This window comes from Meleagris gallopavo, chromosome 7 (genome assembly GCF_000146605.3).
Source record: "Meleagris gallopavo isolate NT-WF06-2002-E0010 breed Aviagen turkey brand Nicholas breeding stock chromosome 7, Turkey_5.1, whole genome shotgun sequence".
Taxonomy (NCBI): Eukaryota; Metazoa; Chordata; class Aves; order Galliformes; family Phasianidae; genus Meleagris; species Meleagris gallopavo.
In genome coordinates, this window is record NC_015017.2 from 5,953,934 (window position 1) to 5,966,315 (window position 12,382).

At 38.5% G+C, this 12,382-nt stretch overlaps 1 protein-coding gene across 1 annotated transcript in view; it reads left to right on the plus strand.

Moving 5' to 3' along the window:
- ZC3H15 (zinc finger CCCH-type containing 15) overlaps nt 1-4,721 on the plus strand; it is a 24,178-nt gene extending 19,457 nt beyond the window's left edge. The window contains exons 6-10 of the mRNA XM_031554279.1: nt 529-711; nt 1,451-1,597; nt 1,745-1,849; nt 2,140-2,266; nt 2,802-4,721. Coding sequence (XP_031410139.1) covers nt 529-711; nt 1,451-1,597; nt 1,745-1,849; nt 2,140-2,266; nt 2,802-2,995 — 756 coding nt within the window. The 3' untranslated portion in view covers nt 2,996-4,721. The remainder of the gene's footprint in view (nt 1-528; nt 712-1,450; nt 1,598-1,744; nt 1,850-2,139; nt 2,267-2,801) is intronic.
- Nucleotides 4,722-12,382: the final 7,661 nt, after the last annotated feature.

Here is a 12,382-nt window from a genome sequence, read left to right on the forward strand (position 1 = left end):
TTTTTGATTCTTCAGGACTACTTTACCTTGCTTACAGTCCCAAATAGCCTATTTATACTTGACAGAATTAAACTTAGGTATGACTGAGTGTTATAAATTGCTTGTCAGAAGTTTCAGAATGATGTAATTATGTCGGGATCCTGAGCTGGAACATGTAACATCTGAAATTGATTGCAGTTATTTTGATTAAAAGTACACTTGATTTTCATGACCAAAAGTAAATTAAACCATTAGATTGCTTTTACAAGTGCTGCTGGGTTAACTGTAGTACAGTCACCAATCTTCCAAGTCAGCCTTTCTTTGTAAGTTGAGCTTATATTAAGGGCGAAAGCTATTGAGTATTTGAGGTTTTAGATAATTAGTTGCTCTTCTTATATCTACTATTTTTAATAGGAGCGCATGGCATGTTTCTTTTGAACACAGCTAGCTTTGATTTGCTGTACTTTCTGCATGTAATAGCTGTGCTAGTGTAAATTGCAGGGGATGAAAAGGGAATGCAGTACTAACAACAACTGTTGTTTTATGCAGGTCTGCAAATATTTTCTTGATGCTATTGAAAACAACAAATACGGATGGTTTTGGGTCTGTCCAGGCGGCGGAGACAATTGCATGTATCGCCATGCTCTTCCTCCAGGTTTTGTACTAAAAAAGGACAAAAAGAAGGAAGAAAAGCAAGATGAAATTTCCTTAGAAGATCTAATAGAAAAAGAGGTAAAGTTTCAATTAGGTACCTCTTGGTGGTGTTTGTTTTCATTATACTGAAAAGAGGAGGAAAATTGCAAATAATATCTTAGTGAATTATTGAAAAGCATTGACTGGTTATATATCCATATAGGCTAGAGTGAGGAATTAATAGTAATTCATGATTTTTCATGGTTTTGTTTAGCTAGGTTTTTTTCCTCTCAGTCGGCTGAGTGAGTTTCTAAAAGTATAGCTAGATACTTACGATAAGGTAAGATTGATAATCCTGCTTTAGGAGGATTCTCTTTCTTACTGCTGTTTGTCCTTTTAACTCTTAGAACTGTTTCTTCCTCAGCTCGAATTCACCATTGCCTTAGTTCTTGCGTAATTCTGTCATGGGTTACTGTATGGTTCTGTTAAGAGGAGTCAACATGAAGAAGGGGCCCTCCCAAAGACATAATATTGCAGTTCTGCTGACACCATTCCCTGGCAGTGCCAGATGGAAAGTAACTTAAACTGATACCACAGGCTTCTTCCTCCACTTACCACGTTGACTTAAGTGTTGATTTGTCTCACTTGGAAAACTGGTGTGGAGTCAAGCTTTAAGTTGATGAAGCATGTTTAACAGTGGTGAGAATGCAGAAGCAATTGGAAAGAAATGTTTTCAATTAGTTTCTAGAAAAGAGTAATTATATATCCTTAATTTGTTATCCCTAGGGTTTGCCCTTGGAAACAATTTCTAGCATTAATCAGTCTTTCTACTTGACAGCGTGCTGCCTTAGGACCAAACGTTACCAAAATCACTTTAGAGTGTTTTATTGCATGGAAGAGAAGAAAAAGACAAGAAAAAATTGATAAAGCAGAGCAAGATATGGAAAGGAGGAAGGCAGATTTTAAAGCCGGCAAGGCACTGGTGGTATGTTCTATACTTTCATTCTTAATGTAAAGAGTAAATAAAGTGACTACTTTTTTAGAAAAACTGGAATTGTTGCAGTTTGCTTCATCGCTTAAGAGCCCTATCAATTCTATGAAATTATAAATGAATTTCTTCTTTTGCAAACAGATCAGTGGACGTGAAGTATTTGAGTTCCGGCCAGAGCTGGTTGATGCTGATGATGAAGAAGCAGATGACACTCGCTACACTCAAGGAACGGGAGAAGATGATGAGGTAAAAAAAACAAAAAACAAAAACAAAAACAAACAAAAAAAAAACATGAACTGAAATAATATTTCAAGTTGCATTGAAAATTGAAACCATTGTTTTTCGAAAGGCTTGCTCCTAATTTGAGAGCTCTTATGGTACGATTCAAATCTCAAGTTCTTAATTCAACGCTCATACGGCGTGTTTTCTCAATTCGGATGTCAAAAAGAGGATGGAAAAGGTCTGTACAAGTTCTGCAGAAATTACAATCTGTGTAGAAGGGTGATTGATATGGAAGATCTTGGTGCACTTTTCAGGTGGAAGACCCTGTGTGTGTAAATGATGTAGACCTGAGTCTGTATGTCCCAAAGGCTGTAGATGAAACTGGCATTACAGTGGCTAGTCCGGAGCGATTCAGCACATACGCTTCAATAGAAAAAGATGGTAAGTTTATTATTTAGGCATCCCTTTTAAGATAATTAATTGCTAAGTGTTTCCAAAAAAGCAAGCAGAAATGAGTTCTTGATTTTCCAAAAAGCATCGTTTGTATTTCTTAAAAGAAAAGAAGCAAAGTGACTATCATGATAATTGTACTTACGGGAGGCAATGTTTCTAGTAAATGCTGTGTGCACTTCTTATTTTTCTTGAATTCAACTTCTAAATAAAAAGTAGTGTTTAATATTTTTCCAGCTTGCGTGGATTAACTTTCAATTTCTACAAGCTAACACTTTATTGTGCTGCAATTGTCAAATGCAAACTCCGATCTTTAAGGTTAACCCGAGTCTTTTAAGTGTGGATGTTGAATAGGAGCAAAACATTAAGACTGATCCTATTATAAAAATAGGAGTGGAGGAGTTACGTAACAGTTGAGTTATTGAACTATTAAGTGTGAAAAACTTCAGAGCTTGTCTGGTAGGATTGTAAACTAGTGATTAAGAAACTTGTGACACTAAAGTGCGTAAAAAAATTGTGTTTTCAGATAATAAACTAAGTGAAGCTTCTGGAGGTGAGATAAACAACAGTGAACGAAATGATTTAGAAGAAGATCGTGATGGCGATGAGGAGTTAGAAAATGGAGTCATTGATGCAGTGCCAGTTGATGAAAATCTTTTTACTGGCGAGGACTTGGATGAACTAGAAGAAGAACTAAACACTCTTGATTTAGAAGAATGAATTAAAAAGCTCATGGGAATTAAAGTCGATGTGATAAAGTGCAAACTGACTACATTTTTCCTCCTTTTTGAATAGAATTCTTAAACAGGATGTTTATGGTTACCCGGCTGATTCTGATGGGCACGTCATATACCAGGAACATTTTACTTCTGTCTTATCTCCAATCTTGCTATGATCACAGTAAAATACTCAGAATAGTTCATAATTACCTGACAGCTGAATTTGCAGAGAATGAGATGATAAAATTCACCTAAAAGTAGGAAGTGTAACTGCTTTGCCAGTATGCAGATGTAAGTGAGAAGTTGATACCAGGTACAGTATGAAATAAAAGTCAATTTTCCTGACCCGAACTGCATTTTCAATAGTGATTGTGTTGATTTAGAAACTGCCTGACTTGCTTTTAGGCAGCGCACTCTAGAGGAGCTGATGCAGATCACGCTTCTTTACATGTTGATTAGCTTTATTTGATCAGCTGGATACCGAGGATACAGACGGTGGACAGATACGTCGTACAGTACAATATGGTGCCCTCTGTTGAAAATGTTTCAAGTTTTCCCACCGCCTTTTGCCAACAAAACTGTAAATAAAAACTACCAACTTGAAAAGCCCCGTGTTGATTTTTCTCTGCTAAGTTAGGATATGACACCAAATGGATAATAACATGATTTTCTGATACAGTGATGGACGCTTTCTCTCCAGTCCTCATGAAATGATTGATGTTGGCTTAAATTACGTTAGGGATAATAGCAGTTGGATTTTTTTTCTACTCTTCCTGCAGTGTGTAAAATTCAACAGCTGACTTCCCCCTCCTGTTCTCATCTCCCACCCATCCATTAACAGATTTAATCCAAACTATACAATGCCCATTTTGGATTGAGTCTCATGCTTTCCCTCCTGTGTTTGCATGTTAGCTAAGACTTTGAGCTCTGTGGAGCAGGAATGTTACAGTCGGAAAAATGCCTATAATACCTTGGGTACTCTTAAAGTTGTGCAGTAATGACATTTGGCTGAAGGCAGAGCCGTGGATGATGTGTACCCTGCAGGGGGCAGTTGTTGTCAGGTTTCATTGAAGTCAAGGTGCCCTTCCAAAATTTATCGAAACCTTACCGTAACGATGTCTGTAGAGGTGCTTTCTCAAGGGGGCTATAGGTAATGCCTCATTGCCATACTACTAAGTATCTGTAACAGTACTGCTGTACTAAGGGATACCGTTTATATGGCTGTTTTTCTAAAGTTTTCAAGTTACTACTTAAAGTTTAAGCTTCATGGCATTGTTAGCGAGCTTACTTGAACCACTGTTGAGTGGTAATATGAGCTTTAATGGTTATTTTTGACACTGCTGAGTCAATTCTTGTATCTTTAATGCTATTTCTAACAATAGCTGACTTAAACCTTTTTTTGCCCTTTTTGGGATCTTTGTGGAATTTTTTTTTTCTCTTATAGAAACAAGAAAACAATGTTTGGGGCAAAGAGGTCTACTGAAATGGACTCCTAAATGTAAGTGTTTAAGGACAAGCTGCAATATCAGATAATAAATGTTTATTTCTGCAGTTTTCTCGTGGCCATAAACGAAGAGTGTTGACAGATTATTGTATTATACTGGCCAGAAATAGGCTATCTGGATATCAGGACACTTAAGAATGCAATTCAAATTTGAATGTATGATGCATAATTTTTCAAAGTTGTATATTTTAAATGGGAATAAAATAATTATTAAGGATTGAAATGGCTGTATTTTGTCCTGGAGGCTCATATGCAGCGCGTAATACTGATTTGTCATCTTGTCTGTTTCATGGATGTAAACACGTTAGATCTTCGCAATTGCAACCGTGTTCTTAAATTATTTGTATTTTACAGGTTAGCTCATTTCAGCTGAAGAAATGTCAAAATCAATGAGCAGAATGTGCCCTCTTTGAGTTAAGTATAAAGGGCTCAGTTTGCAGTGCATGCCCCTGCTATGCATGTTAAAACTAAATAGTAGGATATAGTCATGTTGCATAGCATTTACATAAATTGAATAACCATAACTTAATAGAAAAGAAAAAAAGTTTTCCCGGGCATTAAGTTTTGGCACAACTCCCTGTGGTCAGGAAGCAGTAGTTTGCTGCCCCTCTTATTTGGCTTGACTTATTCTAGCATTTCTACAGACTCCACTTGCTCTTGCTTTGGCCTCTTGGCTCTGTACAGATCTCTAACCACAAAAGCAGGATGGCTGCTTTTAAACAAGTGTTAATGTAGCACTCAGGCATATTTCTGAGGATTCTTAGCAATATGCTGCTGCTTGTTCCTTCTGCTTGAAGATAAGCTTTAATATAACTAGTTTAAAAATTCTTTCATGAGTTAAAGCCTAAATTAGCAGCTAATAGAGTTTCAGTCATTAAATGCTCAGTTAGAAATGGATGCGAAGGCCTTATTTAAGGTAAATTGTGGAAAAGAACAGCTGATTAAAATGAAGTCCTGAATGTTACCTACCCACGAGCTGTTCCTACAGATGAAATTGTCTTGTAATTCCTCTGATGTAAAGTGAATAGCCTATGCCATAGATCCCCTTAAAGAACAATGAGAAATCTTAAGATAGCAGTGCCTTCGCTTGTGTGTTTTTAGGGGTCAAAAAAATAGTCGTCTTACTACTGTGGGAAGGCTCTATCCAGAGGATTCAAGTCAGGCTATGGTGTATAATTGAAAAAACAGCTTACCTCCTCTGTGTTACTCAGAGAGCTTCCTGCTTAAAATACACATGGTTTGTAATGCCTGGGGAAAAAAAATGAAGAAAAATTAAATGTGAAGGTTGGCCTTAACTATTCCATCACAACACTTCAACTGCAAACAATTAGTAGATCATTTCTTACTGGATGACATTTTTCAGCTGTATTTTATCAAGGAGGGATTTGATTAACAGTTGATGGAGTTTTCCTTGACAATGCATTGTTCTCATACCAGATAGTGTTCATTTCACAAACAGATTGCATAGAAAGAACTTGCACATATAAAATACACTCATTTCTGAATACTTTCACGATTCTTTAGTCAGATGTGTGAAAAAAGTGTTGAAAAAACTTGTCTCGGACATTCTGATGGCTGATTGCTATTTATGTTGCCAAGTGAATGCCCCTTTAAAAAAAAAAATCAGTTACCAAATAGAATAAGTTCTGCAAGTGTTAATTGTTTTGCAGGCTTAATTATCTTGCAAGTAAATAATGTGACAGCTTCAGAAACCACTAATATTCATGTGCTTCTTTGGGGTAACTGAATGGAACTTAAGATATTTTTATTTTAGTCAGACATTCCTACAAGGTTAGATCTTTATTTCCCACACTTGATATTACAGCTATAAGATGAGCCATCTCATTCTCTCAAATGCAAGTATATCTCGTGTGTGTGTGCATATGAGTCTCTCAATGGCTTTTTTTTAAAAAAAGAAAAACAAAAACATGTGCCCTGTTTCTTCCTTTTCTCCCCTTTGAATCCCTTTACGTTTCTAGCATCTTTTGGCAAGCAGCCAAAGCTTTGCAAGCAGCTCTGTCACATTTTGTCTGGAACATGTCTCCTAACTTGTAGTATATGATCTCCAGGGAGAACGCTTAGCAGAAGCAATATCTCATGTCTTCCTTTGCTTTGACTTGGTGCCAAGAAGAGGAAGTGATACTGAAAAAAAGTATTTCAGTTTGAAGGATACCATTTCTTACTGCATTTCCGTGCTAGAAAAACTTGTGTGCAAAATTAGGAACTTCACCTCCCCAGTGGTGCATGAGTCTTTGCTATGAATGGGCCTTAATCAGCAGAATCTTTAGTGGAGCAAATGGTCTTTGTTCGTGGTAATGTGCCGGATGTGCTTTATGTTGTTGTGATCCCATTAAGTGCTTTTTACAGTGATATCTGCAAATCACCTTTCTCTTCCCCCCACCCCTGGTAGTATTAGAGGCTTAGAAGTGACCTCGGCTTATTTTCTGTCACTTCCAGTTTCTGCCTTTCAATAGAAGTTCTGTCTTTTCACAGAGAGTGGCTGTTGCTGGTGTTAGCAACAAGGCCAAGATGTTTTATTCATTTATGATGTTATAGCCCTAAGATGTGAACACAACAGGCTCCTTCATAACACATTATGGAAACGAAGGGCAAAAATAATCAGTTCTTTTGATCATATGTACCAGCATTTCATTTGTGTTAAAGAGATTTCAGATGTTTGTGGCTGAAAATATTCAACCAGTGCAATATATTTGGACACAGGCTTAAGAAAGGCTGGCATGAAACTAAAGAAATATTTCCAAACTGAACCAAATTGAACTTGAAAAGTGTTAAGGTGAACTCCTAAAATAAAGCAAGATATAATGGAAGATAAAGCATACAACTTTTAAAGCATTTCTAGTTTTCTATGTAGAACGCATGGAAAGACACAGGGCAAACTACTGTAAAAAGTTCACAAGACAAAAAAAGTATTCTGTGTACAATAAGGCATTAGGGAAACATTCTACCAATTGTACAACCTTGGACTTGTGTTAAAATGAAACTGTAGAGCATGTTCTGCAGTTGTAGAAAGTTATCTAAAACCTTACAGTTCTCTGACCTGAACTTGGCTGTTCCACAGTATTTGGTCCTGTTTGTGCTTCACTTCCATTCCCGTTTTATTCCTTGCTTTACATCCGGACACTGAGGCTGTCACTTGTGCACTCTGAATGTAAAATACTACTGTAGTGTATCTACACAATAATCCAAATTTCCTCTAAGCTCTTAACCAAAGATTTCTGCTAACTTTGGAAGCATTTAACATTTGAAGTAGTTTAACTGGGTAGGGAAGAGTGAACTTGAAAACTTAAAACAAACAAAAACAAAAAAATAACAGCAGAAAACAAGATGAACTGACCTCTACTTAATCATTTCATGGCTGCAACTGAATGCCTCCTTAACATCTCAGACACGAATTGGGTAATAGCCAAATTTTTCGGCAAGTAATCTTTGATCTTCGCTCTTCACCCCTTTCTTCTGTTGTCTTCTCTCTCTTCCAAGTATAAACATGCTGTTGCAGAGGGTTTTCTGCCTGACCTCTGCTCTGTGCTGAGTGGCTGCAGTGTATTCCAGCTGGCTGCCTTCTGCCTTCGGCTGCTCAGAGGGGGGTGCTGTGGAGCTCGGTGCTGCCCGGTAGCATGCTCTCGTGTTGGGGCTCTGAGATTTTGTTTATGGAATCAAGAGAAGAGTTACGTTGGTCAGAAAGGACATAACAAAGGCATTGTTTCTAGTATGTAGATGAGTTGAAATTAAGGGATGAGCTGTAAGGGGTGAAGAGGGGTTTATTTAACTGCAGATACGTCACCTTTGTGAACTTTTTCCTTGAATGAAGAGGTAGTGGGTGTCAGAAATATATATTGTTTAGTCATATCAGCCCTAAATTGGTCCCCAGTCTTTTTCCTGTCATTACAGAAAGTCTGTGTTCTGTGAAGCACGATTCTGTGTTATGTGACCCACAAAGTGTCCTCCACACAGGAAACATAAAGCTACAGTTTGACAGAATATGTGCTATAAATAAATGGGTGCACATTCTTGGTATGTATGGGAGGCAGGAGGAAGTGGAACAAGAACCCATAGATGGTAAAAAAAAAATAAAAAATAATTAAAAAAAAGTTTTTAAACATGTTCTTTATTAAGGCAAAGAATTGTCTGCATATTCTATCACTAGGAACTTGTCGACATTAACTGGCAAATTTCTTTTGGTAGAAATGGGGAACAGAAGTTACATTCCAGGAATTCTTCAGCCAGTAGCACCCAACTCAGAGCCTACTGCAACCAACTCCTGGCTATCGCAGGCTAGGCAAAAGCCAAAATTGTCTTCAAAGATAACCGTAAAAATACGAAGGAGAGGAGAAAAAAAAAAAGAAGAAAGAAAACTGAAACAAACAGCTACAGTTATTATATAGGATCAGGTATTTAAAGATTAATCGATATTCCTTAGTTTTATTCATCTGCTTAAATAAATATTTATCTCCAATTAATCAGAGTTGCTGAATAAAAACTTTTGTAGACATTGGCATCCTTTGGTTTAAGATAAGACTGTGTTTGTTTGGTATAGGGGATCAAAATACAGTGCCTTTCAAAAAGAAGGTGAGTTTGGGTTCTTTGTTTTGAGCAAAGGGGGAGATTGGCTTTGTGCTTCTCCATGGGTAGGGAAGGACGAAGTTGAACTCTGAGACCTTCTGGAAATTGTTTAAGTGCTTCCTGAAGTCAAAACGCTTCTGGATCTTATCTGTAAATGGCAATTCCAGAGATGTGACCCCCATCCTTTATGCCTGTAGATCAGGGCTGTAGGAAGCACTCCATTTCTCCTTGCTCCAGGCGGCACTGTATTTCAAATGTGTTTCTGCCAGGTAGAGTTGCTTTCCGGTAACAGCTGAGTGTGGGTTGAAGCATTCTCTGTACACATCACAACACATTTTCAATACGTGTTTTCCCAGCTTCGTAGCCCTGCCCCGTTGGCTGGAGATTGGTGTAGTGGCTTCCTAGGCTTTCCCTATCTCCAGAAGGAATGGGGTCATATTTACATTTATTACTGTATTTCTTCCTTTTGATCCTTTTCTCCAGAGTATAAATGCTGTTTAAAAAGATATTCGAGTCTTTGGGGTTTTGACTGAGCAACATCAGTTTAAGTTGGTTTGTTGTATCTATAGATCTATAAATTAAAAGCTAAGAAAGATGGGATTTGTAACACTGATTTTATCAGATAGAAGAGATACGAATCCCTTTGTAGATTGTGTGGAGCTGCTTCTGAATTGGGTGATCTGAAATCCCAACATACAAAAACTCCTGTTGAGTAACCAGCATTCTGCAACAATCAGCGGGGATGGAGGAGACGCTGACTAACGCTGAGGTAACGCAGCTATCACAACTGAGCAAACCAGAAAACAGCCTGGATGCGACCCATTTCCTTTCCAACTGGAAGATCTCAAACTTTGCACTGCGAGTGGTTCACCGGTTAGAAACTGCTTTCATAGACACTCTCATATTCTTAAAGGAAACTTTGCCTGAGAGGTTCTGGTAACCAATGAGAGGGGTTTTCCTGGACTGGTGAATTCTGCTGGAACCACAACAACCTGAGCTTACAACACAGCTGCCGTGGTTTTGCCTCACCCCTCACCCAGTGGTGCTTTTGTGGTTTGCAGTGTACATGGAATTTCAAGAAAATAAGCATTAAATGATGAGTGTTAGACAAAAATAATACTGAAGTAATAAGACCAGACCATTTTTAGAGACTGAGTTACTTCTTAAAAGTCTGCTCAGAGCGGTTAAACTCCTCTGCGAATCTGAATGCCTGGATGGCAAAACAGAAGAGCTCTCTGGTGGTTGAAGGAAGCCTTTTGCCAACCAACAGCAGTATCAACAAACAAGTCAGTGGCAATCCATTCTATCTCCAGATGTTAGTAGAGCTGCTGTAAAACACTGGATCTGCTAAGAAGCTGAAGCTTCTTAGTATAGGATGTTTTGCAGGGCTTTTTCAGTAGAACCACTGTGGAATGCATGTTTTTGACTTCTCCTGAATTACAGGACTTTGGCTTTTTCTTTCATGACTGTAATTTTATGAGAGGGGAACACAGGATTGCAATAAAAAAAAAACACGTATTCTGAAATACTCTGTTCATTCTACAGGCTGAAGACTAAGGAACAGTTAAGAAGAAAAAGCAATGAGTGCACATTCTCCAAATATGCCTGGCATCCTGCAAAGCCTTATTCAACTGTGTTAATGATCAGTTTATAAGGAAAAGCTAGCAAGGTCACAGCTTGCTGTCACTGTTCTGCCCACTTCTAGTGGCTACTTTCCACTACTGTATGCCTTAGCAGACTGCAAATTGAAAAGTAGTCTGGAGAGCAAATATAGACGCTCTCTTATAAATATAATTTCTTTGTTTACGTTGCGTGACACAGTTCTACTGGCTGCTAATCTAGTTGTTAATCATACTGAGAGCTAAACAAGTTAGCAAGGAAAAATTACACGTATACTAGAAGGGTGTTTCCTGCTTTAACTTGATAGCAAAGTCTATTTGAAGCCATCATTCCTTTGTCTGTGATTCTGTCAGACGTAATAACTCAGTGCCAGCTATAGCCTCAATCACTGTGTTTTTGGCTTTTAATTTCTAGTGAGATATGCTTTAACTGGAAGAGCACCCCAGGCCCATGTTTCTGCTCCCCGTGCTGAGGTGGAGGCAGGAGAGCTGCGGGCTGCCCGGAGCGATGGACGGGTTCTGCACAATGCAGCAGCCCAGGCAGTGCCCCTGTCCCGGTGTGTGACTCATCGTGGGGGGAGCTGAGTCAGGGGAAGAGCGGGCGGCATTCCCTGCCCCAGCCCCAGTGATAAAAGCAGATAGACTTGTGAAGAAATTGTCCTCTTGAGGAAACCGTCTGATGAAGATAGCCTGGGGGATAAGCAACCTCTGATGTATGCCACGGCTAAGTTACTCCCCTGGCTTTTCTCCATCCACTGACAGCGCGCAGCAGTGCTGCACAGCCACTTCTTAGGAAGCCAAAATTTACCACTCAGTAAGCAGCCCTCATATCTTAAATATGAGCTGTCCCTTGCTGTTTGTGTAATGTAAAGGTATATGATCAAACAGAGAAAACAAATCCTCCTTTTGCCAAATTTACAGACATATCGAGTATTCTGTTATTTTATGCTTTTAGTATTTGCTAAGATTTGGAAACTTATTAACCCATCTGAAGTTTTGCTTTGGTCAGGTCCACGGTGTAACAGCTGTGAGAGACAAGTCACTACATCATAAAAGTTATTCTTGTTCATGATTTTACCTATGGAAAGGTGACAAGATAAGGAAAATCAGCAACAAGTGTTGAGCCTGGACATAGGAACTCTCCTGTTTTTGGCAGAATTACAGTTTCTCAGTTGATTTCCTCAAGTAAATATTATTATTACTTGGCAGTAAGAACAACTGGCAGCAACACAGAATGACCAGGTCCCTCTTTCTGGTGGTGCCATGGGTTTACCTGCACAGACCCCACACTGTCCTTGTACTGCAGTGTGCCAGACTGCAGACAGGCAGGCTGTGAGACTCCATAACCAATTACTTAATTTAGCTTGCATATTTTCATAAAATCTGACCATAATAATATACAATGGAATTGAAGTTTTTTACCATAAAGCGACTTTCTCTATTAGGTGAGAAACTGAAATTATCACCCCAACATTCAGTTCTTCTCTCTGAAATCCTTCGCATGTTTTTTTTTTCACGTGTATGCCACAACAATGGGCTATCAGTGAATTTAGACTAAGTAGGCACCACCAAGAACAGTGCAGTGCTGTAAATATGCCATCCAAGATAAACAGGAAGCTGATGCTAATTCTGAAATGTGATTCACTGTGTAGTTGATGACAAAGCATACTTCCTTTTTTTTCTC